This window comes from Natrix helvetica (assembly GCF_964273705.1).
Source record: "Natrix helvetica genome assembly, chromosome: 14".
In the NCBI taxonomy this organism is placed as follows: Eukaryota; Metazoa; Chordata; class Lepidosauria; order Squamata; family Natricidae; genus Natrix; species Natrix helvetica.
In genome coordinates, this window is record NC_138564.1 from 10,838,386 (window position 1) to 10,865,649 (window position 27,264).

At 44.3% G+C, this 27,264-nt stretch overlaps 1 protein-coding gene across 1 annotated transcript in view; it reads left to right on the forward strand.

Annotated features, from left to right (window-relative positions):
• Positions 1-27,264, forward strand: part of SRRM4 (serine/arginine repetitive matrix 4) — a 72,092-nt gene that overhangs the window by 21,705 nt on the left and 23,123 nt on the right. Inside the window, exons 2-3 of the mRNA XM_081966282.1 lie at positions 26,000-26,140; positions 26,828-26,911. Of these exons, the coding sequence (XP_081822408.1) occupies positions 26,000-26,140; positions 26,828-26,911 (225 nt within the window). The remainder of the gene's footprint in view (positions 1-25,999; positions 26,141-26,827; positions 26,912-27,264) is intronic.

Consider the following 27,264-nt stretch of genomic DNA (forward strand, 5'->3'; position numbering starts at 1 on the left):
GGAAGGCGAATGGAAAAAGTAAGAGAGAGAGAGAGAGAGAGAGAAAGAAGGAGAGGGAGAGAGGGGAAAGGCAGGAGGGAATGGAAAAAGTAAAGAGAGAGAGAGAGGAAGAAGGAAGGCGAATGGAAAAAGTAAAAGAGAGACAGACAGACAGAAAGAAGGAGAGGGAGAAAGGGGAAAGGCAGGAGGGAATGGAAAAAGTAAAAGAGAGAAAGAAAGAGAGAGAGAGAAGGAAAGTGAGAGAGAGGAAGAGGAAAGGCAGGAGGGAAGGAAAGAGAATGGAAAAAGTAAAAGAGGGAGAGAGACAGAGACAGAGAAAGAAGGAGAGGGAGAAAGGGGAAAGGCAGGAGGGAATGGAAAGAGAAAGGGGCACATTAGCATGAAACCCCAGGCTGAAAGCTTGTGCATCATTTTGACAAGCCTATTTGCCACCCATGGAGCCTACGTTCCCTTAAATACATCTTGCACTGCATTTCCACCATCGCCTCCCCACCACCACCAAGCTCCATATTTTAAAGTTGTGGACAGTTGTGGACCCCTGATCCACTTATTTTTTCCAAAGCATCAGAGGGCGGAAGGAGAAACTCATCAAAGCAAGACGCAACCTGGGATGAAGGAGAAACTTCCTGACGGGGAGGTCAATGAACCAGTGGAGCAGACGTTGCCTCCAGAAGTTGTGGGTGCTTCATCGCTGGAGTCCCAAAGGTGCTTTTTTTTTTTTCAACAGGCAACTGGACTTTCTGTTTTTTTTTCTTTGAAGACGTTTCGCTTCTCATCAGAGAGCTGTAGAAGCTTCTTGGATGAGAAGCAAAATGTCTTCAAAGAAAATCCAGAAAGTCCAGTTGCCTCTTGCAAAAAGCACCTTTGGTGACAACTATGACCTGGATGATGGAGAATCTCCATAGACATCCATCCCTAGAGGTTTTTAAGAGGAGACGGGACAGACCCCTATCTGAAATGATGTAAGGTCTCCTGCTTGAGTAGGGGGTTGGGTTAGAAGACCTCCAAGACCCCTTCCAAGCTCTATACTGATTGATAGATTTCATGCTGGTTGCCTGAATTTTGATCGCACCATGGCGAGGAAGCTGAAAGAGGCATTAAGGGTGAGGACTGGTCGTAAGACACTTCTTTTCATCCTTGTTGTAACTTTGAACAGTTACTAAACAAAGGGTTTTAAGTTGAGGATCACCTGTATTGGATCTGGAATGTTGAACTCAAAGAATAAGTCATGATCGTTTTGGCCTCAACTGGCCATGTTGCTATATTCCCCTACAGTGAGAGAGCTGGGCAAAAGAGCAACCAAGATGATGAGGGGACTGGAGGCTAAAACATACGATGGACGGTTGCAGGAACTAGGCATGGCTAGTCTAGGGAAGAGAAGGACCTGGGGAGACAGGATAACAGTCTTCCAATCTTTGAGGGGCTGCCACAGAGAGGAGGGTGGGTGTCAAACTATTCTCCAAAGCACCTGAAGGCAGGACAAGAAGCAATGGATGGAAACTAATCAAGGAGAAAAGCAACCTACAGATCAGGAGAAATTTCTTGCCAGTTAGATCAATTAACCTAGAGTACTGCATGCGGTTTTGGTCACCACACTATAAAAAAGATGTTGAGACTCTAGAAAGAGTGCAGAGAAGAGCAACCAAGATGAATAGATGGCTGGAGACTAAAACATACAAACAACGGTTGCAGGAACTGGCCATGGCTAGTCTACTGAAGAGAAGGACCAGGGGAGACAGGATAGCAGCCTTCCAAAACTTATGGGGCTGCCACAGGGAGGAGGGGGTCAAGCTATTTTCCAAAGCATCTGAAGGCCAGACAAGGAAGAATGGATGGAAACTGACCAAGGAGAGATTCAATCTGGAAATAAGGAGGACCTTTCTGACAGTGAGAATGGAACCAACCAATGGAACAGAAGTTGCCTTTGGAAGTTGTGGGAGATTCAGCCCTGGAAGCTTTAAAGAAGAGACTGGACTTCCATCTGTCAGAAATTGTGTAGGGCCTCCTGCATAGGTGGTGGATTGGACTAGATGACCTATAAGGTCCCTTCCCACTCTTTTTTCTATATTCAATGGAATGAGTTGCCTTCAGAAGTTGTGGGAGCTTCATCACTGGAAGCTTTGAAGAAGAGACTGGACTGCCATCTGTAAAAAATGGTGTAGGGTCTCCTGCTTGAGTGGTGGGTTGGACTAGATGACCTACAAGGCCCCTTCCAACTCTGTTAATCTGTTAAAACCTCAAAGGGCTATTTGGCTTTATGAGAATAAAACAATCTTTTAGGGGGGGTTGTTGTTTAGGAAAGCAAAGGAATACCACCCTCCCACGGGCAAAGAGCAAAGCTAACAGGATCTCTGCCCATCACAACTGCAATTATGGCTTATGATTGTTTCGCTTGACTTCGTCTTGCTGGGAGAACGGCCTGGCCACTCACGATATCCGGTCACCAGAAGATGCTCAAATGCTCGCAGAGAGTGACGGGAATCGCCCCAGGCAGAGAAAGCCAAATGCCTCATTGGGGTGAATCACATCACTGCAAATTTGACAAGGTGAAGAAATGGCTTCCCTACTCCAGGCGTAGATCTGCTTTCCTGCACAGCTCTTAGAAGGGATGAGCCTAAGGATGAAGGAATCATCCATCCTTATTCCATTAACATCCGAAGCTGCCGGTCAATTAGCCCAGGACCAGCCAGCGAGCGGTCAGTATGGCCTGAATTTTTTTATTGTCTATATTCAGCCAATGGATATCATGGTCTTCCTTTATCTTACAGAACAAGAGTCTTATAAGCCAAGATTTGGGACACGGTGGCTAAAACACTGAGCTTGTCGATCAGAAAGGGGATCGGCAGCTCGGCGGTTCGAATCCCTAGCGCCGCGTGATGGAGTGAGTTCCAGGAACTTGTCCCAGCTTCCGCCAACCTAGCCGTTCGAAAGCACGTAAAAGAATGCAAGTAGAAAAATAGGAGCCACCTTTGGTGGGAAGGGAACAGCGTTCCGTGCGACTTCGCCATTGAGTCATGCCAGCCACATGACCACGGAGACGTCTTCGGACAGCGCTGGCTCTTCAGCTTTGAAACGGAGATGAGCACCGCCCCCTAGAGTCGGGAACGGCTAGCACATATGCCCAAGGGGAATCTTTATCTTTATCTTAAGCCAAGGTTGCATGACAACCCAAAAAAAGCCAAAAAGGATTCCCATCGTGAGGACTGCTTTAGATTCACAAATTTCTTTTAAGTCAAGCAGCCTAGAAAGAAAGATAGAAAGAAAGAAAAACAGACAGAAAGAAAGAAGAGAAAGAAAGACAGACAGACAGACAGACAGATAAATAGAATGAAAGAAAGATCTTTTTTCCCCTTCCCCTTTCCTTATTGCCTCTTCTCTTCAAACTCCTTGACTGTCGTGAAGGAGAAATGCTGGGGGGGTTGGGGGTTGGGGAGGGATCGTCATCATTTCATCGTTAGCTTTGCCGTCTTTAATTCCGCTAGGTTTCTCCTTAATTCTTCCAGCAAGGGGGAGACATTGCAACTCACTTCAGCAGAGCCTGAGATGGGATGGGATTTGGGGTGGGTTTCAGCTTGTCCTTTTGGCTAAGACAGATGGGGAAGGGGGTCTCCACATTTGCATGAAGCAGATGCCGGCAACGCTGCCTGCATTTCATCATTTAGGGTCCGCTTGTTCGGAAGCGGGGTGGGGGGTGGGGGGGATTGTCACTTGGAAGCACCTGCCACTAATGTACCAGAGAGAAACGAATGCTGTAATGAGAGGGCACAACATCTCATTAGACGAGCATTGTTCCGGTGGGTGGGAAGAGCTTTCGGTCCAGTCCCGCGGGAGTTGATGGTGGAGAATCAAGTTTCTGGAACGTGTCCGGCTTCCTCCAGGCGGGAAGGATGTCAGCAACATCCTCTGGAGAACTTGGGATGGAGTGGATTTTAATTTGATGGCCTTGTAACGCTCTCCTCTCCTCTAAGGAGAGCCCCTGACGCCTGGCAGACTGAAATCTGGATTTTTGAACTAAGGAAGGAAGGAAGGAAGAAGGAGAGGATGAGAGAAAGAAAGAAAGAAGAGAAAAAAGAAAGAAAGAAAGAAAGAAAGAAAGAAAGACAGGCAGAAAGACAGAAAGACAGACAGATAAACAGAATGAAAGAAAGGAGAGAGTGAGAGAAAGAAAGAAGAATGAAAGGAAAGAAGGAAGAAAGGAGAGTGAGAAAAAGAAGGAAAGAAAGGAGAGTGAGAAAAAGAAGGAAAGAAAGAAAGAGAAAGAAACAGAAACAAGGAAAGAAAGGAGGGAATGAGAGAAAGAAAGAAAGAAAGAAAGAAAGAAAGAAAGAAAGAAAGAAAAAGAAAGAAAGAAAAAGGAAGGAAGGAGAGAATGAGAAAGAAGGAAGAAAGGAGAGTGAGAAAAAGAAGGAAGAAAGAAGGAGAAAGAAACAGAAACAAGGAAAAAAGGAGGGAATGAGAGAAAGAAAGAAAAGAAAGAAAGAAAGAAAGAGGAAAGTGAGAAAGAAAGAAAGAAAGAAAGAGAAAGAAAGAAAGGAGAGAGTGAGAGAAAGAAAGAAAGAAAGAAGGAAGGAAGGAAAGGAGGGAGGGAGGGAGTTCTATTTGTGCTTTGTGTGAGAACTGGGGGGTTGTTTGATAATCCATTTCTATCATTTTGTTTTATTGGGTAAAGCAGCCACGAAATACAGCTTGTTGCTATGTGAAAAGATCAGAGATTCTTTTGGGCACTCTATGTTTTATTACTGAAAAACATGCAAAATATCTAGTCCTTCCGATTTCATATAAATGCTGAAAAACAAACGAAGGGGATGTGAAAAATTCAAAATTGATGGGGAAAATGGGAGCGATGTGTGGAGATTGCTTATCCATTAGCTTTTATAATCATACATTCAGTCACGGAAGAGAAGGCAATTTGAAATCCCCAAGGGCTGAAAATATTTGTTCCATCCGTCAGTTGGAAGGGAATTGGCCCACAATACAAAACACTCTGATGTTTAAAATGTCACCCTAATTCTGTGTGTCCCCAGGGCACAGTAATGGCTCAGCTGTTAAGGCGCTGGGCTTGTCGGCTGGAAAGCGGGTAGCCTGGGTTCGAGACCCTGGCGCCACGCGATGTGGTGAGCTCCCCTCCTTGCTCCTGCCAACCTAGTAGTTCGAAAGCATGCAAATCATCTTCAACATCCCCTTTTTACAACCCCATAATCTCTTGCGGAGGTGGAGTCTGGGCAACTGCATGAAGGTAGCTGAGTCTTTGAATGGCCGGATGCCCTTCCCTGCCGCCAGTGATGATCCGTTTCGTCTTCCTTGAGGAAGTTCTCGGCTCTGGAACGATCCTCGCAAATTGGCAAACCGGGATTTATTTATTTATTTTGCAACCCTGGCTGGTTTTCTGGGAGAACATCCCCCTTAAGGCGCGTGATTGCCTGGATCGCTGAGAATTTGGAACTTCATCTTTGGAAGTCCAAGGTATGGAAGCCATGGCAACGCAGACCACTGAAAGACCCCCTCCTTCGGCTTCTTAAAGGTGCAGGCCGTTTTTGCAAGCCTGCATTCGGAGTTAAACAAGCCCTGATCCTTCCCAGCATCATCTCTGGAGATTATGCTCTAATCAGGCCTGCAGCCATCTTTTCTTGTGGATCTTAGGCCTGCCACACTTTCTATTATTCTACTATGCCTTTTCTATTGTGGGAAAACGGGAGGGGGGATTGTACGGAGTTAGATGATATGTAGCCATAACAAAATTCTTTCTAGAAAGCCAAGGTCATCCTTTCTCTATGCACCTCTGCACCTGACCAGAAATGGATTGGTGGAAGCTGCCAGCGTGGCAGTGGGAAATTGGACCATGGGATGGACTTGTGGGTGTGGGGGGGGGGGGGCAAGATCTTGAACTTTCAACTGGGTGGGGAAAACCGGGAAGCTTTCAGATTCGGGTTTTCCCAGATGCGCCAACAAGGCTCTCCTAATAAATTGGAACTTTGAGCAATCCTTTGCCTTGGACTCTGATTTAATTTTGGATGCTGTTTGGGACCCTGAAAGCTCCCTTGTTCCTCACCTGCTGGTGTGTGAAAAAATCACAGTACCTGGATCGAGAGGTTGTTTATTTTTTATTATTATGTAGAGACTGCCAATATCTTGATTTCTGCCCAAATACATTTGTTCCTTTCCTTTGAGTGAAAAGCTCTTTCTGCTTTCTGCGGAACAATAGCCTGCAGCCGAGAGCAGCGCGGTGACATTTTCCCGGCCGTGATTTCAGGGGATAAAGAAAATTACTTTATCTGTTGAATTGCCGCTTCAGTCAGGGACCTCACTGGGCAACCAACTTCCAAGGCTTTCAGCTCTGGGAAGCCGGTCCCATTGATTTTAAAAGGCCAGGAAAGAGAGGCTGAAGCCTTAAATAAAAAACACCGGCTGAAGTTTCAGCCGAAGGAACAAGAGCGTGCAGAGATTAGTTGACGTAATAAAAATTGGCTCGCACCAAATAGAAAAAAGAAAGCTGTCTCGTGGAGATGTATGTATGTATGTATCTAGAGAGAGAGAGATGGAGAGATGGAGAGATGGAAGTAGAGGAGAGAGGGAAGGGAAGGAGAGAGGGCAAGAGGGAAAAGAGGAGGAGAGAAATGAGGAGTGGAAAGGGGAGAGAGGAGAAGGAGAGAGGAAGGGGAAGTAGAGAAGAGAAGAGTGACAGAGGGAAGAAAGGAGGTAGGGAGGGGAGGAGAGAGGGGAAGAGGAGGAGAGAAAGAAGGAGTCGAAAGGGGAGAGAGGAGAAGGAGAGAGGAAGGGGAAGTAGAGAAGAGAAGAATGACAGAGGGAAGAAAGGAGGAAGGGAAGAGGAGGAGAGAGGGAGAAGAAAGTGATGGATAGGGTAACAAAAATGGTGTATGGAGAGCAGAGCAGCCAATAATCGTTCTTGGGGGTTGATGGTAAGACGAATTGATGTTAATATTTAATAATATAAAATAATGTTGGTTATGTAATGATATACATGCATTATGAAAATGAAAAAATTAAAGAAGCTTTATTTTAAAAATTCTTTTTAAGTATTTCGGGATGATCTTTGCAATAGCAACTGACTGATTACAATCCAGAAAGTTTCTAGATTAGGGTAGGAAATAATTGGTTTTTTGTGTTTTAAAGAATCAATTTCCTGCTTTGCGATGTGTTTCTTTATGGGCCTAGGTACCCTGTCCTTGGGAAATAAAAGCTTTTGGAGATTTTTAACCAGCCCTTGAAACTTGATTTCCTGACATTTTAAAATCAATTGTATTTTAAACTAGGCTATTTTAAAAAACAGCTTGCTTTATTGCACGGGGAAAACAAAACACTGGTGGAAAACATGAGATATTTCGGTGAATTGTGTGGTTGTGAAACACACACACACACAGGCACAAAAAGGTGTTTTGCAGGAGGGAAACTGGCCTCCCTAGAGATAGTGACAGCCATTTACTCCTCTAATTTGCCCCCGGGGTGCAATTACAGGGACAGGAGGAAGAAGTGGAGGCACAATGTGTTAAAAGCCACAATCTGCAGTGCTTGGAGAGAAGTGTGGGCTGACTTTTCTGCAGAATGTGCTATCACTGGCACAACCTTTCATTCATTCAACAATACCTTCCCCCCAAGGGGCTTGAGCTCATGTTCTCGAAAGCTAGGAGACCTATTTCTTGTGTTTAGGGATATTTGTGGCTGTGACCGTGGTAGGGTCCTTAGATCAACGTTCCTCAGTTCTTGGCTCCTTTAAGAGGTGTGGACTTCCAGCTCCCACGATTCCCTAAGAAGATCCCTGGATGCTGGTTAGGTATGGTAGATAGGTAGATGGATGGAGGGATGGATAGATGGAAGATAGAGAGAGAGAGAAGCATGATGGAAGTTAGGTATGATAGATAGATAGATGGAGGGATGGATAGATGGAAGATAGATAGATGATAGATAGATAGATAGATAGATGGATGGATGGATGGATGGATGGATGGATGGATGGATGGATGCTACTTAGGTATGGTAGATAGGTGGATGGAGGGATGGATAGATGGAGAGAGGATGGAAGATAGATAGATAGATAGATAGATAGATAGATAGATAGATAGATGATAGATAGATAGATAGATAGATAGATAGATAGATAGATAGATAGATAGAGATAGATAGATAGATAGATGATAGATAGATAGATGATAGATAGATAGATAGATAGATAGATAGATAGATAGATAGATAGATAGATAGATAGATAGATAGATGGATAGCCATCATCATCATTTTAACCATAGTCTGTCTACTGCAGGATGAAGGCCTCTTCCACATGTTTCCAACCTGCACAGTCCTGGGCTTTCTTTTGCCAATTGAATGTTATTTAAGGAGCAAAATAAATCAAAAGTCCAATTTGTTTTAGGGAGGCAAAAAGAGCAGCAAGATAATTAGGAGCACAGAAATAGCTTAGGAACCCATGTAGCTGTAGACGTTGAATTGCCCACTCAATGATGAAGGGTTTTTCAATGTTGATCTCTACTTTTTAATGGAATGGAACTGCTGGCGTAATAGAATAACAGAGCTGGAAGGGGCCCTGGAGGTCTTCGAGTCCAACCCCCACTCAAGCAAGAGACCCTATACCATTATAGACAAATGGCTGCCCATTGTCTCTTCTTAAAAGCTTCCAGTGTTGGAGCATTCACAACTTCTGGGGGCAAGTTGTTCCACTGCTTAATTGTTCTCACTGTCAGGAAATTTCTCCTTAGTTCTAGGTTGCTTCTCTCCTTGATTAGTTTCCACCCATTGCTTCTTGTTCTACCCTCAGGTGCTTTGGAGAATAGCTTGACTCCCTCTTCTTTGGGGCAACCCCTGAGAGACTATATAGTTCTGTCCTCGGGAGCTTTGGAGAATAGCTTGACTCCCTCTTCTTTGGGGCAACCCCTGAGATATTGGAAGACTGCTATCATGTCTCCCCTGGTCCTTCTTTTCATCAAACTAGACATCCCCAATTCCTTCAACCGTTCCTCGTCATGTTTTAACCTCCAGTCCCCTCATCATCTTTGTTCTTTTCTGCACTCTTTCCAGAGTTTCAACATCTTTTTTTTTAATCATATGGAGACCCAAAGTGGATGCATTCACATATTCAAAGTGTGGTCTTCCTGAGGCTTTACAAAGCAGTAGTAATATTTCATGTGAACAAGAGGCAACAAGAGGTCCATCCTTCCAATTTTGGAGTCAGGAACCACCAGGAGAAGTCTAGAAAAATGTGCTACGTTCTGATTCAGACCAGACATGACTCTGGTTGCAGAGTGGGCGAAGGAGCCAGCTTTCTCCTCCAGCCAATTATCTATGCATGTAAAATGTATGTATGTAATATGTATGTATGTATGTATGTATGTATGCATGTATGTATGTTCTAGCATAACTCTGGAATGCCTCAAGCAATTTCAACCAAACTTGGTACACAGATGAATTACCCTCTGGAAACAAATACTGTTGGGGTAAGACACCCCCTGGTCCTAGAGAGGCAATTGTTTGTCATGTCGTGGGAGGGAGAAGGGAGAGCCTGCACCATTAAGGAGAGCGAGTGCGCCCTCCTAGAGTAGCAATTGTTTGAGATGTCATGGGAGGGGGAAGGGAGAGGGCAGGGATGATGGGCATGGGAGTAGGGGGTCGAAAGGTCCCTCTCAATGGCTCCCTGTCAGACAAAAGCTTTGGGGCAAAGTGCCAGGATTGTAGACAGGGCGGAAGAGAGGAGCACATGGGAGGGGGAAGGGAGAGGGCAGGGATGATGGGCATGGGAGTAGAGGGAAGAAAGGCCATTTATAGACAAACGCTTCGACATCTATAAATACCCGGGCAACGGCAGGTAATCAGCTAGTAACAGGATAAACATGTTGTATATCCCTCGAGCAGATCTCCCTGCGTGCAGGAAATGTACGAATCAAATAGATTTCAGCCTTTGGGGGACCCAAACTAAATCTCTGCAGGGTACAGTTGTACCTGCCAAAAGCCATTTCATCCATCGGTTGGTTCTGGCTATGATTCTAAGGGAGTCCTGACTCTGGTTTTTTTTTGGCTAAGCTATGCAAACAAATCAGATTTCCGAGATGGCTGCTTATTAAATAAAAGAAAAGATGGATCCAGCAGCTAAGCCTTATTAAAATGAACAGAGGCCAGGCCTCAAAATAGCTTGGGGCTTATTCCCTTCCGGTGAGAGAAAATGACCTCTGCAAAAGCCAAGCCGTAAAAAAAAAATTCAGCGGTTGCCTTTTCCCTCCTGTTCCTTTTCAAAAGGCAAACAGTGTGCCAAAATTTTCCCTTTTTTTGCACGAATAGCAAACAAAGTCACCCAGCTGGCTTTCATGGCTAAGGTGGGACTAGAACTCCCTGTCTCCTGGTGATCGGCTCAAAGTCACCCAGCTGACTTTCATGCCTAAAACGGGACTAGAACTCCCTGTCTCCTGGTGATTGGCTCAAAGACACCCAGCTGGATTTCATGGCTAAGACAGGACTAGAATTCCCTGTCTCCTGGTGATCGGCCCAAAGTCACCCAGCTGACTTTCATGGCTAAGACAGAACTAGAATTCCCTGTCTCCTGGTGATTGTCCCAAAGTCACCCAGCCAGCTTTCATGCCTAAGTCGGGACTAGAACTCCCTGTCTCCTGGTGATTGTCCCAAAGTCACCCAGCTGACTTTCATGGCTAAGACAGAACTAGAATTCCCTGTCTCCTGGTGATTGTCCCAAAGTCAACCAGCTGACTTTCATGGCTAAGACAGAACTAGAATTCCCTGTCTCCTGGTGATTGTCCCAAAGTCACCCAGCTGACTTTCATGGCTAAGACAGAACTAGAATTCCCTGTCTCCTGGTGATTGTCCCAAAGTCACCCAGCCGGTTTTCACGGTTTAAGGCAAGACTAGAACTCACCGTCCCCCACTTTGGGAGAGTTGCTTTGGATAAGCGAGAGGGACAGCACATACATTGAATAAACCAATGGTCAACATGTCTTCCAGCTTCCATCGGGGGCATTGCTGGTTTTCTGTTGTCCTTGGCGGATGCCGGGAAGATCCGCATTTGCTTGGATTGTTTGCGGCAAGGCTGGGATTTGAATCCCATGGTGCTTTGCCCGCAATTGCGAGCGCTCGGGATAAACAGATGCAGATGATGGGGAGGGAAGGAAACGCGCGCCGAACGCTGATTCCGAGGGCCTCATTTTCATCAGCTCGCTTGACTTTTTATAGCAACTCAGAAATGGGAGAGTGACTAATGAGCAGTGATTCTGAAGTGTGTTTGCCTTGATTGAGGCTAATTATTTCTCTTTAATAAAGGAAAGAAAAATAATTAAAATGGGAGAGGGGAGAAAAAACATGCGGCAATAAGGGATTCGTTCCCCTTTTCGGTTGCTGTCCTTGAAACGGTGGATGAATGTATGATGGCGGGCAGTGTTTGAGGTAGAAACTTTAGGGTAAGGTGGTCTAGAGATCATCTAGACGAAACCCATGGGGGTGGGACCAAGAAACCTGAGTCACCCATTATTTTGTGAAAGATGGAGGTGTTGTAGTTGTTGTAGCTGTAGTTGTAGTAGTTGTTGTGTTCTTCTTCTTCTTCTTCTTCTTCTTCTTCTTCTTCTTCTTCTTCTTCCTCTTCCTCTTCCTCTTCTTCTTCTTCCCTGCCCCTCCCCCTTCCATTTCTCCCTCTCCTCCTCTTTCTCATTCTCTGAGGTTAGAGAGATTGTCCTGAGGAGGATCTATCTGTGTGATTGTTGACAGTTATCACCAACATTATATCTCCTCCTCCTCTTTCTGTTTCTCCCTCTCCTTCTCCTCCTCCTCCTCCTCTTTCTCTTTCTCTGAGGTTAGGGAGATTGTCCTGAGGAGGATCTATCTGTGTGATTGTTGACAGTTATCACCAACATTATATCTCCTCCTCCTCTTTCTGTTTCTCCCTCTCCTTCTCCTCCTCCTCCTCCTCTTTCTCTTTCTCTGAGGTTAGGGAGATTGTCCTGAGAAGGATCTATCTCTGTGTTCATTAAGAGTCACCACCAACATTATATTGTCTTCTCTTCCTCCTCCTCCTCCTTCTCCTCCTCTTTCTCCTTCTCTTTCTCTGAGGTTAGGGAGATTGTCCTGAGAAGGATCTATCTCTTTGTTCATTAAGAGTCACCACCAACATTATATTGTCTTCTCTTCCTCCTTCTCCTCCTCTTTCTCTGAGGTTAGGGAGATTGTCCTGATCGCTGTGATCATGATTTCTCCTCCTCCTCCTCCTCCTCCTCCTCCTCCTCCTCCTTGGCCATCTAGTGGTCCTCTTGTTTTCTGCAGCCACCTCAGATATTCTTAAATTCAGCTCAAGTTAATTCTCGCTGGCAACAAGAGGTGAACTGAGGCTGTTTTCTTAGCTCCCGGTTCAGTATTCAGGGAACGTGGAAAATGTTAAACTCTGGAGTTCACTGCAATCATGGCCCAATTAAGGTGACTTAAAAAGCAGCGTAGACAAATCCCTAAAGGACGAAAACTTTCAGAGCGACTAGACTTGATCGCCAGGTGACATTTTGAAGCAACACAGCCTAAATGTCAGTTGCTAAGTGGGACAGGAGAGCTGCGCCCTCCTCTCTCTCTTTCTCGCTCTCGCTCTCTCCTTTTTTTGCATGCATCTGATCAGCACACGAGGCCAATGAATAAATACTGTGCTGTTTTAGTCCCTAGCTTTCATTGGATTATTGTTCATTATTATTTTAAAGCGTTTAGAGTGGTGCGGTGGCCTAGAGGCAGAGCTCTCGCCTCACAATCAGGAGGCTGTGGGTTCGATCCTAGGTAGGGGCAGATATTTCTCTCTCTGGGCACACTGAGAATGCATATCTGCTGAACAAAACTCCGCTCTGGTGACAGGAAAAGCATCTGGCCAGTCAACACTCAGCTTCATTCATATGCAGTCGTTAAATGAAGTTGATGATCAGGAATCATTATGAAATGACATCAGGAGTGGTGGTGGGGTGGCCTAGTGGTGGAGCTCTCGCCTCACAATCAGGAGGCTGTGAGTTCAATCCTAGGTAGAGGCAGATATTTCTCTCTCTGGGCACACTGAGAATGCATATCTGCTGAACAAAACTCCGCTCTGGTGACAGGAAAAGCATCTGGCCAGTCAACACTCAGCTTCATTCATATGCAGTCGTTAAATGAAGTTGATGATCAGGAATCATTATGAAATGACATCAGGAGTGGTGGTGGGGTGGCCTAGTGGTGGAGCTCTCGCCTCACAATCAGGAGGCTGTGAGTTCAATCCTAGGTAGAGGCAGATATTTCTCTCTCTGGGCACACTGAGAATATATCTGCTGAACAAAACTCCGTTCTGGCGACAGGGAAGGGCATCCGGCCAGTCAACACTCTGCTAGTTCCCTTCGGTTGCCCAGACTCCATCCCACAAGGGATTATGGGGTCGTTAAAAATATGATGATTATTTTAAATAGTTTGCCCATTTTTCGCGGTTTTCATCCCCCTCCTTCCGTGGGACTTCCCTGTGCGTTTCTGTTGGCATATCGTTGTTATTGTTTGTTTGTTTTTAAAATCCAGTCGGTGAATTTTGCTCTTGGTCAACCTTCTATTTTTCCGAAATAGAGTAAATAGGCTTTAAATAATTCATTTTGTGACACTTCCAGTCTGACCCGCCGTTAGGAAGATCCAAAGATTTCCCCAAGTGGGAATGAGTGCCCATTCTTTAAACCATCCCAAATATCCTCTTTTTTCATTTTTATTTTTTTATTCTTTTACCTACCATTTTAAGTATACCTTCACATGATTGGTATTCTTCTTTACATTTGTCATTCTTATACATTTATTATTTCATTTAATAGGTTATAATATACAGTTTGGTTTGCTTTATTTATCATCCCTTCCTCCTGTTGTAAGACCACATTATTTTCCCTTTCTTTTCTCCCTCCCTCCCTTCTCTACTTCCTTCCTTCCTCCTCTCCTTCCCCTTCCTTCTTCCCTCACCTTTCTCCTACTCTTCCCCTTCCTACCCTCTCTCCTTCTCTTTCTCCTCCTTCCATCCTCCTTAACTCTTTCTTCTTTCCCCCGTTTTCCTTTCTTTCTCTCTTCCTCTCTCCCTTTCTTTTTCTATTTCTGTTGGTGTAGATTTCAAATCTCAGTTTATGTTTCCTTGGGATGGTATTTAGATGTCCTGTCTGCAGAAATGGAAATAAATGTTATGTATTGCAGCAGGGCCTGGCCTGTTAATTTTAATTTTAACTTATTTTAAATGTATTGGTTTTTTTAAAAATTCGGTTTGTTTTTTGGATATGGATTTAATCTTTTTTAACTTTTGGGATGTGTGCTTTTTAATGTTGTACGCCGCCCTGAGTCCTTTTGGAGAAGGGCGGCATATAAATCCAAATAAACCAAACCAAACCAAACCAAAATAACCTCTTTTTTAAAAAAAAGCATCAGGTTTCCATTCTTTTTTAAAGTTATTTTTTTTAAAGCAGAACATTTTCCTTTCACTGCTTCTGTGACCCCTTTAGCAGGGTTTGAACAATTTCACAAAGGTCAGCCAGGTCAACGCACTGGATTTAGATGTCCTGTCTGCAGAAATGGAAATAAATGTTATGTATTGCAGCACTGAGAATATCCAGGTGTGAATTCCATCCATTCTAGGAAGATCGCTGTTTTCGGTGGAGGAGTGCATATCAAGCAGCAAACTCTGATCCCCCCACTTTTCTTCTCTTCCCAAATAAATTTTCTCTTTATTTCCCAAGTTCACACACTTTGGGCGTTCAGATAATACACTTCCACCAGGGTCATGGAAAGGGGAGGAGAAAAAGCAAGGTCACTCGTGTAAAATGATATACGATCTCCTGCTTGAGCAAGGGGCTGGACTAGAGGACCTCCATGTTTCCTTCCAGCTCTATTCTGATTGATCACGTGACCTGCTGCAAAGCTCACGTCAAAAACAGTCATAAGTCACTTTTTTCAGTGCCATTGTGACTTCGGTTGTTAAGTTGAGGACTGCCTGTAATAACAGAAGATTGTTAAGTCAGATTCTTCTGCTCCTCCTCCTCCTTATACTTTTCAAAAAGTGTTTGTCTGATCTACTTCCCAATGTTATCTGGCTGTTCTGGACTTAAAATCGCTTCAGCCCTTTTTTTTTTTTTTGCCTATATAACGGTTTCCACTTTTCTCCGTCAAGGTCATTTCCCCGATCTTCACGCTGCTTTCCTCCCTTGCTAATTTTTGCTCCCAGATGCAAGCAAAGTGGGGGACACATTTTTTTTTAAAAAAAGATATATTTGCTGCACATAAGCGAAAGGGAGGGGTGGAAGCTATTATGGGATCTGTGATTTGCTTGATAGAGATCGTGCTTAAGGAGACGCTGATGTAATTGCACTTGTGGGTTTTATGTGATAAGAAGATTAAGGGGCCCCTTTCCATAGGAGATTTCTTTCTTCCTGATGAAAATAATTGGAGGCAGTAATCATACGCCGCTTAAAACATTTTGAACTGGAATAAACTTTCCTTGCTGAAGGACAGTTTGCAACGAAAGATGTTTTGAACTGTATTCCTTTCTGTTTTCTTGCTTGGAATATCTGCCTGATTCCAGATATGGAGACGGGCTCTTGAACCCGATTGAGTCCTTGGCTTGCAAACCACCCCAAAGCTTAGCCCACAATAGATATTTTCCTGAGAGAAGGACTGGGCAAGAGCAGCTAACAGCTGCCTTGTTTGATGATTATAATGTTATTTGTTCAGTCTTGTATTGCTAGAAATTCTGCTTTATATAAAGCACCATCAAGCAAACAAAGGGTACAGTCACCATGTGCTTTACTGCGCAACTCTTTTAACTGTAACAGGAAACAGGGAACTCAACTTAGTACGTAAGAGCTTAGAGTATGTACCATAGATCCAAACTTGTGAATGCTGCCATCTACTAACTGAATACTACTATAGTTGTTGCATAGAGATACATTCCAATCGGTAATGGTATCCTATTACGTTCACTACCGGTTTGGTAGCAGGAGCGCGCGTAGAAGGTCCGTGGTGATCTTAGTTTTCTTAATGTTGAGTTTGAAGCCAACTTTTGCACTCTCCTTCTTCATAACGAACTTCAACCCTGCACTGAACTGGAGCATGGGGGGCAGAGGGGAGCTTAACACTCCTCAACAACATGGTTTGCTGGGTGTTTCATCTGTATTGTCTCAACCCAGGCTTCCTGGATTCTCAATCATAGCTTGTAGCCTAATTCCAGACAACTGTGCTTTATTTTGCAAGCCATGGCTACGTCAACTAGTGGTAGAAGGCCTCCATGGATGACTGACTCAGCAATCTCTATTCCAAGGTATTCAATTCAATTTTGTGTGCCAGCGGTCCCTGACACAGTGCAGCTGGGCCTGTCACGCACTGGTTATTTTTAGATAATGCCAAAGACACTGGAAAGTTTCCCATTTCCCTTGTCTTTCGTTTCCCTGTTGCCAGAATAATAATACCCTGTTTCCTTGAAAATAAGACCTCCCCGGATAATCAGCCCAATCGGGGCTTTTGAGCGCAGGCGCTAAAATAATCCCTCCCCAAAAATATCCCAAAACAGCAGCAGCCACGAGGTGACCACGCTCGCCGTCTCCTGGACCTCAAAAATAATAAGACCTCCCCAAAAATAAGGCCAAGTGCTTATTTCGGGGGTCAAAAGAAAATAAGACCCTGTCTTATTTTCGGAGAAACATGGTAATATTTTTTTATAAAAATAAACAAACATCTGGAAAGATTTTATTGAAGTGAACATTACTATCGAAAGATAGGGGAAGGAGGAAATCCTCTCCACTTTTATCCGTTCTTGCCCTGGTTTTATTTTCTGGTGCAGTAAGGAGTGGGGGGCGGAGGGATGCAAAAATCAGAATAGTAATAGAGGTGACATATCTAGAATAGCTCCGACTCCACATGGCCACTCTAGGACCACTCTAGAGCTCCCGTGACTCGTCCCAGCTTCTGCCAACCTAGCAGTTCGAAAGTAGGTAAAAAAATGCAAGTAGAAAAATAGGAACCACCTTTGGTGGGAAGGGAACAGCATTCCGTGCGCCTTCGGTGTTGAGTCATGCCGGCCACATGACCACGGAGACGTCTTCGGAGAGTGCTGTCTCTTCGGCTTTGAAATGGAGATGAGCATCCCCCCTTAGAGTCAGGAACGACTAGCACATATGTGCGAGGGGAACCTTTACCTTTAAACATCGAATGGATATTTAAAGAAATAAATAGATTCCTGGTCCCTTCCTCTCTGCTTCCCTGCCTCTCTCCTTTCCATCCTTCCTTCCTTCTTTCTTTTTTCTTTATTTCCTTTCCCCCCCTTCTTTCTTTCTTTCCTTCCTTCCTATCTTTCCTTCCTGCCTCCTTGCTTCCCTCCCCTGTCCCTTCTTTCTGTTTCTTTCTTTCTTTCTCTCCCTCCCTCCCTTTCTTTCCTTCCTTCTTTCCTTTCTTTCTTTCTTTCTCTCCCTCCCTTCCTCCCTCTTTCTTTCTTTCTCTCCCTCCCTCCCTCTTTCTTTCTTTCCTTTCTTTCTCTCTTTCTTTCTTTCTTTCTTTCTTTCTTTCTTTCTTTCTTTCTTTCTTTCTTTCTTTCTTTCTTTCTTTCTTTCTTTCTTTCTTTCTTTCTTGGGATGTGTGTTTTCTTTGTGCCACATTGTCGGGGCTTCATGATTCCCCATATTGGGCCCAGGAACACAGAGGTCGATTGAGGTTAAATCCAATCAAAACAGCACAAGGTGTAATTAACCCCCAGGAAAACTTTTGCTCTTGATTTTCTTGTCCTTGCTCTTTCTTCTTTCTCAAAGCCTCCCTTAGAAAAAAAAGGGGGGAGGGAAGAAACTCGGAATAGAATAATAAAGGCGGAAGGGACCTTGGAGGCCTTCTAGTACACCCCACTGCTCAAGCAGGAGTCCCCGTACCATTTCAGACAAGGGCCTGTCCCAAAACTGGAACCCATTTCCCAAATCATTTTATATGTCAGGCAAGCTGATTTGCAATTCGAGTCATTTCCTTGGCAGCTTTGTTCCCGGAGTAAGCTCATTCCAGCGAAAAGATTAGCTTAGACGTTTCATCATGTTTTGTCTGTGAGCGTGTTTCTCACTCGTGTCTGGTTACAAAATTAAAACTACAGGGACCTTGTAAGCTACAAATGCCTCTCATTCTTTGTGTATGTGTTTAATTCCCTTCTCCTCCTCTTCCTCCTTCCTCTTCCTCCTCTTCCTCCTTCCTCCTATACCTCCTCCTTCTTCTTCTCCTTCCTGTTCCTGTTCCTCCTCCTCCTCCTTCGTCCTCCTCTTCTTCTTCCTCCCCTCTTCCTCCTCCTCCTCCTCCTCCTTCTCCTTCTCCTTCCTCCTCCTCCTTTCTCCTCCTCTTTCCTCCTCCTCCTCTTCTTCCTCCCCTCCTCCTCCTCCCTCCTCCTCCTCTTCCTCCTCCTCCCTCCTCCTCCTTCTCCTCCTCCCCTCCTCCTCCTTCCTCTTCCTCCTCCTCTTCCTCCCCTCCTCCTCCTCTTCTTCCTGCTCTTCCTCCCCTCCTCCTCCTCTTCTTCTTCTTCCTCCTCCTCCTCCTCCTCCTCCAGTGGGAACCAAGTTCCTTAAACCACGTCCCTGTTAGACCTAACCTTGATTGGGAGTTATTATTATTACATTCCTTCGCTTCTGACAAGGTCCCCCAGGGAATTGCTATTTACAGACATCTCATTACAAGCCACCAATATGTACGTAGAGAGGGAAGGAAATGAACTCCTTCCTTTCTCTCCCCCCCTCCCTCCCTCCCTCCGTTCCTTCACAATGATTAGGCCCTATAATTAAGAAAACGCGGCACCTGATTTCTAATCTTTCTCTCTATTTAAATTTAATTGATTTCTCTCCGACTGAATCACCTTCCAACCCAGCTTAGCCTGAGCTGGGAAAAAGCTTCTCGCGTTGTCAAACGCCTTTTTCCTTCGCTCAGCGTGAGCTTGAGAACAAGGGTGTCCAACCTTGGCCATTTTCAAACCCGTGGACTTCAACTCCCAGAATTCCACAAGCCAGATGGTGCACATCTGCTTGGGCACTTCTGCTTTAGAGCTACATTTGCAAGCACAGCGATCTTCTCCGCTAACAGTTAGTGCTTGTTTAGAGGTCACTAGAATTCAAGGGAGGTTGGAATCGCTTCCTTGGTGACTACGCAGGGATTCTACGCTAATTCCTCTTTTAACTCTGTCTCCAGGCTCTACCATTCCTTCTCTTACACATTCAGTTCAGTTTACTTTATCGATTAGCCCTTGGGCCATATCAAAGTGCAGCGTTCCAGACACAAATTCGTCATAAACTCTGATAAAATCTTGAACTAAATGCACTCAGAACCGTAGAAATGGTGGTAGATTTTAGGAGAAATCCTCCCGTACCATCACCTACTACAACGCTAGACAACACAGTATCAACAGTAGAGACTTTCAGGTTTCGAGGTTCTATCATATCGCAAGTCCTAAAATGGACACCTAACATCAAAAACATCGTCAAAGAAGCACAACAAAGAATGTTCTTTCTGCAACAACTCAGAAAGCTCAAACTGCCCAAGGAGCTGCCGATTCTGTTCTACAGAGGATTTATTGAGTCTGTCATCTGCACCTCCATAACTGTCTGGTTTGGCTCTGCAACCCAACAAGACAGACACGGACTTCAGAGGAGAATCGGAACTGCCGAAAAATCAATGGCTGCCAACCTGCCTTCCATTGAGGACCTGTACATTGCATGAGTCAAAAAGAGGGCTGTGAAAATAACTACTGACTCCTCGCATCCTGGTCATAAATGGTTTCAACGCCTACCCTCAAAACGACGCTGTAGAGCACTGCACACCAAGACAACTAGACACAAGGACAGGTTTTCTCCGAATGTCATCACTCTGCTTGGCAACCGATTCCCACAAGATGTAGATTGTTTTATTTGTTTCCTAGTGTAATTTGGTTGCTGATTAGTAACCTATGATTATCGCTAAGTGTTGTACCTTAGGATGCTTGATGAATGTCTCTAGTCTTTTTACGTACACTGAGAGCAAATTCCTTCTGCCAACCACCAAAATTTTCTCGCACACCACCGGTTGGTGACCGCCATTCTCGAAAGTTGCACCCTGTGTAGGCTCAGAGTGCACGCTAGCCTATTTGGGGTGGTTAGAGTTTTCGGTTGTTTTAATTGCATTTTAATGGTTTTGTTTTTAATTATTTTGATGGTTTGGCTTTTGTTATTTCAACTGTGTGCATCGCCCGGAGTCTCGAGCATGAAATGGGCAGCTACATAAATTTAATAAAGTGTGTGGGGGGGAGTAAAGTATTGCTACAAAAGAGCACGACCGGGAACTCAGGAGCAATGTTTTTCAACCCTTCTCAAATCCTGGGGAGAAATTTATTTGCCCTCCCCAGGAACGCCCTGATGTCAGGCCTGTAGTTATATTCCTTTTAGGATCTTTGGCCTGCCACACACACTATTATTCGACTATGCTTTTTTTATTGTGGGAAAATGGAAGGGGGGACTGTATGGAGTTAGATGCTATGTAGCCATAACAACATTCTTTCCAGAAAGCCAAGGTCATCCTTTCTCTCTGCACCTCTGCACCTGACCGGAACTGGATGGGTAGAAGCTGCCAGTGTGGCAGTGGATGATTGGATCATGGGATGGAATTGTGGGTGTGGGGGCAAGATCTTGAACTTTCAACTGGGTGGAAAACCCAGGAAGCTTTCAGATTTGGCTTTCCCACAGATGTGCCAACAAGTCTCTCTTAATAAATTGGACTCTGATTTAATTTTGGATGATGTTTGGAACCCTGACACCTGGCTCCTTTCATCAAACATGGAAGCCCAATTAAACCATTTTGACTACAGAATATCAAACGCCCCCCCCCCCAAAAAAAGTTAACAGGTTGCAGAAAAGGAATCTGTAATAGTTGCTGCAATAACAAGTACCCGTAATAATTATACATTTTATAGGTAGGAATTATTATTTCTGTAACAGTATAACGATATGCGTATTAATAAGTCACATTAATAATCAATAATTAATAATACACCGTAAACGAAGTGCCATAATAAGCATCTTACATAATTATAAATACAGAGAGAAATTATTTCTCTAGGAATGTAATAGCATGCTTATTAATACTGTGTAAATTGATATTAATAATTAATAGCGTCCTGTAATAATATGCTGCAAGAAGCCTATGTAATAACTACAAACATTACAATTTATCGCAAACCTTACAGATTACAAGTACCGCACACGGAAGCTCTATTATATCTGTCCTCTGTAAATATATCTGTCAGTTGATCGCCAGACAGATAACAATTCTGAATACAGAATAACAAGTTGGAAGGGACCTTGGAGGTCTTCTAGTCCAACCCCCTGTACATGCAGGAGACGGTCTACCGTTCCAGACAAAATGAGCTCCTCCAATCTCTTCTTGAAAGCCTCCAGTGAAGGAGCAACTTCTGGAGGCAAGCTGTTCCACGGATTATTTGTTCTCACTGTCAGCAAATTGATGCTTAGATCACACATGATAGGGCTGGAAGGGACCTTGGAGGTCTTCTAGTCCAGCTCCCTGCCCAAGCAGGAAACCTTAGATAATTTCAGACAAATGGTTGCCCAATCTCTTCTTCAAAACCTCCAGTGATGCAGCAGTCACAACTTCTGAAGGCAAGCTGTTCAACTGGTTAATCGTTCTCACTCCTAGGAAACTCCTCCTTCATCCTAGGTTGCTTCTCTCCTTGATTAGTTTCCATCCATGGCTTCTTGTCCTGCCTTCGGGTGCTTTGGAAAATAGGTTGAACGCCCCCCCCCTCTTGTTTGTAGCAGCCTTTACGAATATCAGGACAGCATTATTGGAGAAAATGCCTTCTTCCTTGGTCTTAATGGGGTTTGGGGAAATAAAATCAGAAAGTCTCAACTAGAATAGACGTGGCGGTATATTGGCTTTTAAATGAAGTTATTTAGTTGCTGGAATTCTTGTCTCTTCAGCAATAATCTACTTTCCTGGTGTTTTTTTTTTTTTTTTAATGTGGACAGAAAAGTCAATACACCTTGTAATAGCTAAAATGTTGGATTAAGATCAAACAATTGTACAGTCAAGGACATTCACTGCGTAATGTTGAGCCAGGCAGCTCAAATCATCCCACAAAGCTATTACGGATAGTCCTCAAATTATGACCACAATTAACCCCAAATGTATGTGGTCGTTAAGTGGAGATGATGATGATTGTGATAGAATGGAAGGGAAGGGACCTTGGAGGTCTTCTATTCCAACCTATTCCTGCTCAAGCAGGAGAACCTATTCTATTCTATTCTACTTCATTTTCAAATTTTGTGAGTGATACCATAGTTATAATTGCGAGTCTCAAGGAATGGAAGCCAAGCAGTCACAGTTAAAATGTTGTAAAACTGGTGCCAAAATGGTTAGACTTTATTCCCCCCCACCCCCTCTTCTTCCCTCTAATTTCCTTTTAAACACAGCATAGAATCCCACGATCCCTGCAATCGGAAGGACCTAATTGGCAGTTATGCAAAACAGTTTGCTAGTTTCACAGATTTATTGTAACTTAAGGCATATGTTTAAAATGTCATTCAGGGAAGGCATTTCAAACCCTCCTTGCATAGATCTACCAATCGCTATCTACATTCATAGGGGACAGTTTTAACTGCAAATAGCGCCGAGATGGCGCAGTGGTTAGAGAGCAGTACTGCAGGCTACTTCAGCTGACTGCTAGATGCAGTTCGGCGGTTCGAATCTCACTGACTCAAGGTTGACTCAGCCTTCCATTCTTCCAAGGTGAACCCAGATTGTTAGGGGCAAGAGGCTGACTCTGTAAACCACTTAGAGAGGGCTCTAAAGCCACTGTGAAGCAGTATATAAGTCTAAGTGCTATTGCAGAGAAGGAGGTGGCTGGATGGAGTCCCTCCGGGGAGAGGGGGCGGTCTAGAAATTTAATAAATTATTATTATTAATTATTACTGAAGCAGTTGGTGTGAGCTTCAGTGGACTCCAGAGGATGGTAGAGGACAGGAAGACTTGGAGAAATGTTATCCATGGGGTCGCGATGGGCTGGACACAACTTTGCAACTAACAACAGATTTTCTGGGTTCCCTTACGTGCTAAGCCTCAAAGTGTGGTTTAGCAATGGCAGTTGATGAACACGTAGTAAAAATAACTTTGAGAAATAGGAGGAAGAATCACAACCAAAACAATTGTCAGATAAATCTAAATCCAAAGCCGAAATGTCATTTGTGAAAACATCTCAGATTTGATGATCCTTCCTCCCTCGTTCCCTTGCAGATGAAAAGGAGGAGGGGATAAATAAGATTGCGTTCAGACTTACAAGATTACGTTACCGTAATCCCAGAATTAAAGTAATACCGGCTTTCATAATGTTAGTTTCCTAGCCTGATCTTCCTTGAAGTGCTAACATGGATTGTGTTTGCCCAACATGCAAATGTCTGAAATAAAACCAACCAGTGTCCGTGTTTTTTAGACTTCTTTAATGCAGTTTGTGCTGCCGGAGCTAATTCATAGCTGGTCTTGGAATAAGGCAGCTCTACGGCTCTCGTGCCATCTGTGAATTTTTATCCTTGCCTTGGGAGCAATTTTAATGGAAATAAATTATCTCCAATCCACTCCAAGGTACCTTGATTTCAGTGCTATACATTTTCATTGAACTGTAAATGCTTGTAATCCTTTGGGTGAGTCCTTTGATGGATGTTCTCTTCCCTCCCTCCCTCCCTCCCTCCTTCTGCCTTCCTTCATCTCCTTCCTTCTTTCCTCATTCATTCTCTCCATCCATCCCTTCCTTCCCTCTTTCCTTCCCTCCTTTCCTTTCTTTCTTTCCTTTCCTTCCTTCCGTCCCTCCCTATCCCACTGTTATCCCCCTTCCTTCCTTATCCTCCCTTCCCTCCCTCCCTCTTTCCTTCCCTCATCTCCTTTCTTCCTCCCTCTCTCCCTCTTTCTGCCCTCCTTCATCTCCTTCCTTCTTTCCTCATTCATTCATTCCCTCTCTCCCTCCTTCCCTTCCTTCTTTCCTTCCCTACTTTTCTTTCTTTCCTTCCTTCTGTCCCTCCCTATCCCACTGTTATCCCCCTTCCTCCCTTCCCTCTCTCCCTCTTTCCCTCTCTCATCTCCTTTCTTCCTCCCTCTCTCCCTCCTTCTGCCCTCCTTCATCTTCTTCCTACTTTCCTCATTCATTCATTCACTCACTCATTTCCTTTCCTCCTTTCCTTCCTTCTTTCTCTCCTTTCCTTCCTTCCTTCTTCCCTTCCTCCCTCTTTCCCTCCCTCATCTCCTTTCTTCCTCCCTCTCTCTCTCCTTTATCTCTTCTTCCTCCCTTATTCATTCATTCAACCCTCATTCATTCTCCTCCTCCACCTTCCTTCATCTCTTCTTTCCTCCTTCCCTCCCCTTCTCCATCCTTCTTCATATCCTTCCTTAATTCCTCTCTCCTTCCCATTCACTCACAGTTTCTCACTCACTCACTCTCCTTCTCCACACTTCTTCATCTCCTTCCTCCCTCCTGCCCTTCATTCTCCTCCCTCCCTCCCTCCCTTATTCATTCACTCACAGTTTTTCACTCACTCTCCTCCTCCACACTTCTTTATCTCCTTCCTTCCTTCTTCTTCCTCCTTCCCTCCCCTATTCATTCACTCAGTTTCTCACTCTCCTCCTCCACTGCGTCTTATAGTCCGAAAAATACGGTAAATCCATACTGTGAGGGCTACAAAGAGAGAGAGAGAGCGAGACAGACAGACAGATAGACAGACAGACTTGGAACCAAGTGACATATTAAATTGATTTTGTGATTTTGTGACGTGATTTTGTTTTACCTTTTAAATGCAATCTGAGACCAAAATGAATTCCGCACAATAGGGGGGGGGGAAACCCTCCCTGGTAATTTCGCTTTAATAATTCAGAGGTAGTATTTGGAAAGGTTTTGATCCCTTGGCCCATAGCTATGGGATAGAAGGCATTTTTGACCCACACTGTTGCACATTTCCACCCGCTGCGGCAAGCCCCAGTTTTACCCTTCAGCAGAGCAAGCCGCTATTCCAGGCAGCTGACTCTGTGGTGTGTGTGTGTGTGTGTGTGTGTGTGTGTAAAGGGCAGGTTGTTATCCTTTAATTCATTGCGATTCATTTATTCTTTAATTTATGACGATTGCATCATTAGCGCCAAAGGTCAAGGAGCACTGTGTGTCTCTGTGGCTGTGCGTGCCACAGATGCCAAAACAACAGAGCAGAATCAGACAGGGGGAAAGGGGACGCTATTTACACTTCTCCCCGTTTGCAAAGGCTGAAGAGCAGAGCAATGGTATGTGAGAATGACCTTGGCGGCTGCCTAGGGACCGGTTTAAATAAGAGATCGCTTAGCCCACAGCTGCATAACGGGCCAAGCAAAGAGTTTTAAAAAGAATTCTCCCTTTGGGGCTGTAAAGGAGATGCAATTAAGATGATTAAAGGCCTGGAGGCTAAAACATATGAAGAACGGTTGCAGGATTTGGGTCGGGCTAATCTAGAGAAAAGAAGGAGTAGCGGGGGGGGGGGGGACATGACAGCAGTCTTCCAATATCTGAGGGACTGCCATAAAAAGAGAAAGGGCGTCAACCTGTTTTCCAAAGCACTACAAGGCAAGACAAGAAACAATGGATGGAAACTAATCCAGGAGAAAAGCAACCTCGAGTTAAAGGAGGAATTTCCTAACAGGGAGGAGAATTACCCAGTGGACCTTGCCACCAGAAGTTGTGGGTGCTTCATCCCTGGGGGTGACATTTGTCTGGAATGGGATAGGATCTCTTCCTTGAGCAGGGGGGTTGGACTAGAAGACCTCCAAGGTCCCTTCCAACTTTATTCCGGTTGATTGACATGGTCGGGGGGAATTGTACCTTCAAGTTTGCGACATTCCCTTAATGTAGTTTGACAGTAAACTTATCTGGCTTTTGTTTTCCTGCCTGATCTACCTTGGGGAGGAAGACAGATAAAAACAAGAACTTTTTTTTTTAAAGTTATTGTCTCTCTTCGTGTTTTAGCACGGATGTCCTCAGGTGCTTAGCTCTTCCAACGGACGTCACCCCTTCTGAAGAGCCACACCTAGTTCGACAGAGCCACAATGCCAACAGTTGTGAGAGACAGAAGGACAGCCTGGAAGACAACACACAGAAATCACGCAGGTAAGAACCGAAGTTCGGGCCTAACCCAACTCTCTTTAGGTAAAGGTTCCCCTCGCACATGTGTGCTAGTCGTTCCCGACTCTAGGGGGCGCTGCTCATCTCCGTTTAAAAGCCGAAGAGCCAGCGCTGTCTGAAGACTGATGTCCCCAGTGGTTTTTGGTGTACTCAAATCCAAACTCCTGGCACAATTTCCAGTGAATGATCTTAGCAACGCGGTCATGGCGTTGTAGGTAGTCAGTTTGTGAGATTTTGCTGCACCCGCTGATCAAGTGGTCGACGGTCTCATCTTTCTCATTACATACATTTGCTGTTGGTGGTAACATGCTGAATTTTTGCCTTCATGCAATTTGTGGCTAAGGCTCATTCTTGAGCTGCCAAAATAAAGCCTTCTGTTTCCTTTCCCAGTACTCCTGATCTTAACCAGTTCCAAGTTAACTTTTGGTCAGCTTTGCCTTCAATAATTTTCAAGTATTGGCCACGCATAGCTTTGCTTTTCCAATTTTCAGCTCGCTTCTCAATTACTTCTTTCTTATATTCAGCTTCCGACTTGATTGTCTTCCAGAGGCCTCCTTTACTGACTTCCTTAATCATTGGTTCATGATTAATGAACCATTATTATTAGTAGTAGTATTATTGTTGTTGTTGTTATTGTTGTTGTTATTGTTGTTGTTTTCTTTTTCCCCACAGTCTGTCTTGGGGTGCTGAATCTCCCCCACCTCCCTCCAAGGGAAAGAAAAAGAAGAAGAAATCAGCAAGAAAGAAAAGGAGGAGGTGAGTGGGAAGGACAGTCCTAGATTGTTAAAGTCCTAAAAAAACTGAGCTCTGACCGAAAGGTGCCTTTTCATAAGACAACTGGACTTTCTTTGTTTTTCCTTGAAGCCGTTTCAAGGAATAGCCTGGAAGGGACCTTGGAGCTCATCTAGTCCAACCCCCTGCTCAAGCAGGAGACCCTATGCCATTTCAGACAAAGGACTGTCCAACCTCTTCTTGGATTTTTGGATCTGGGTCATAATTCCCTTTCTGTCAAATGTTACTTTTTTCAAAGAAGGTTAAAATACAAAATACTGTATTTTTTTTTAAAGGGGGACAAAAGAAAAGAAAAAAACACAACAAACAAGACAAAA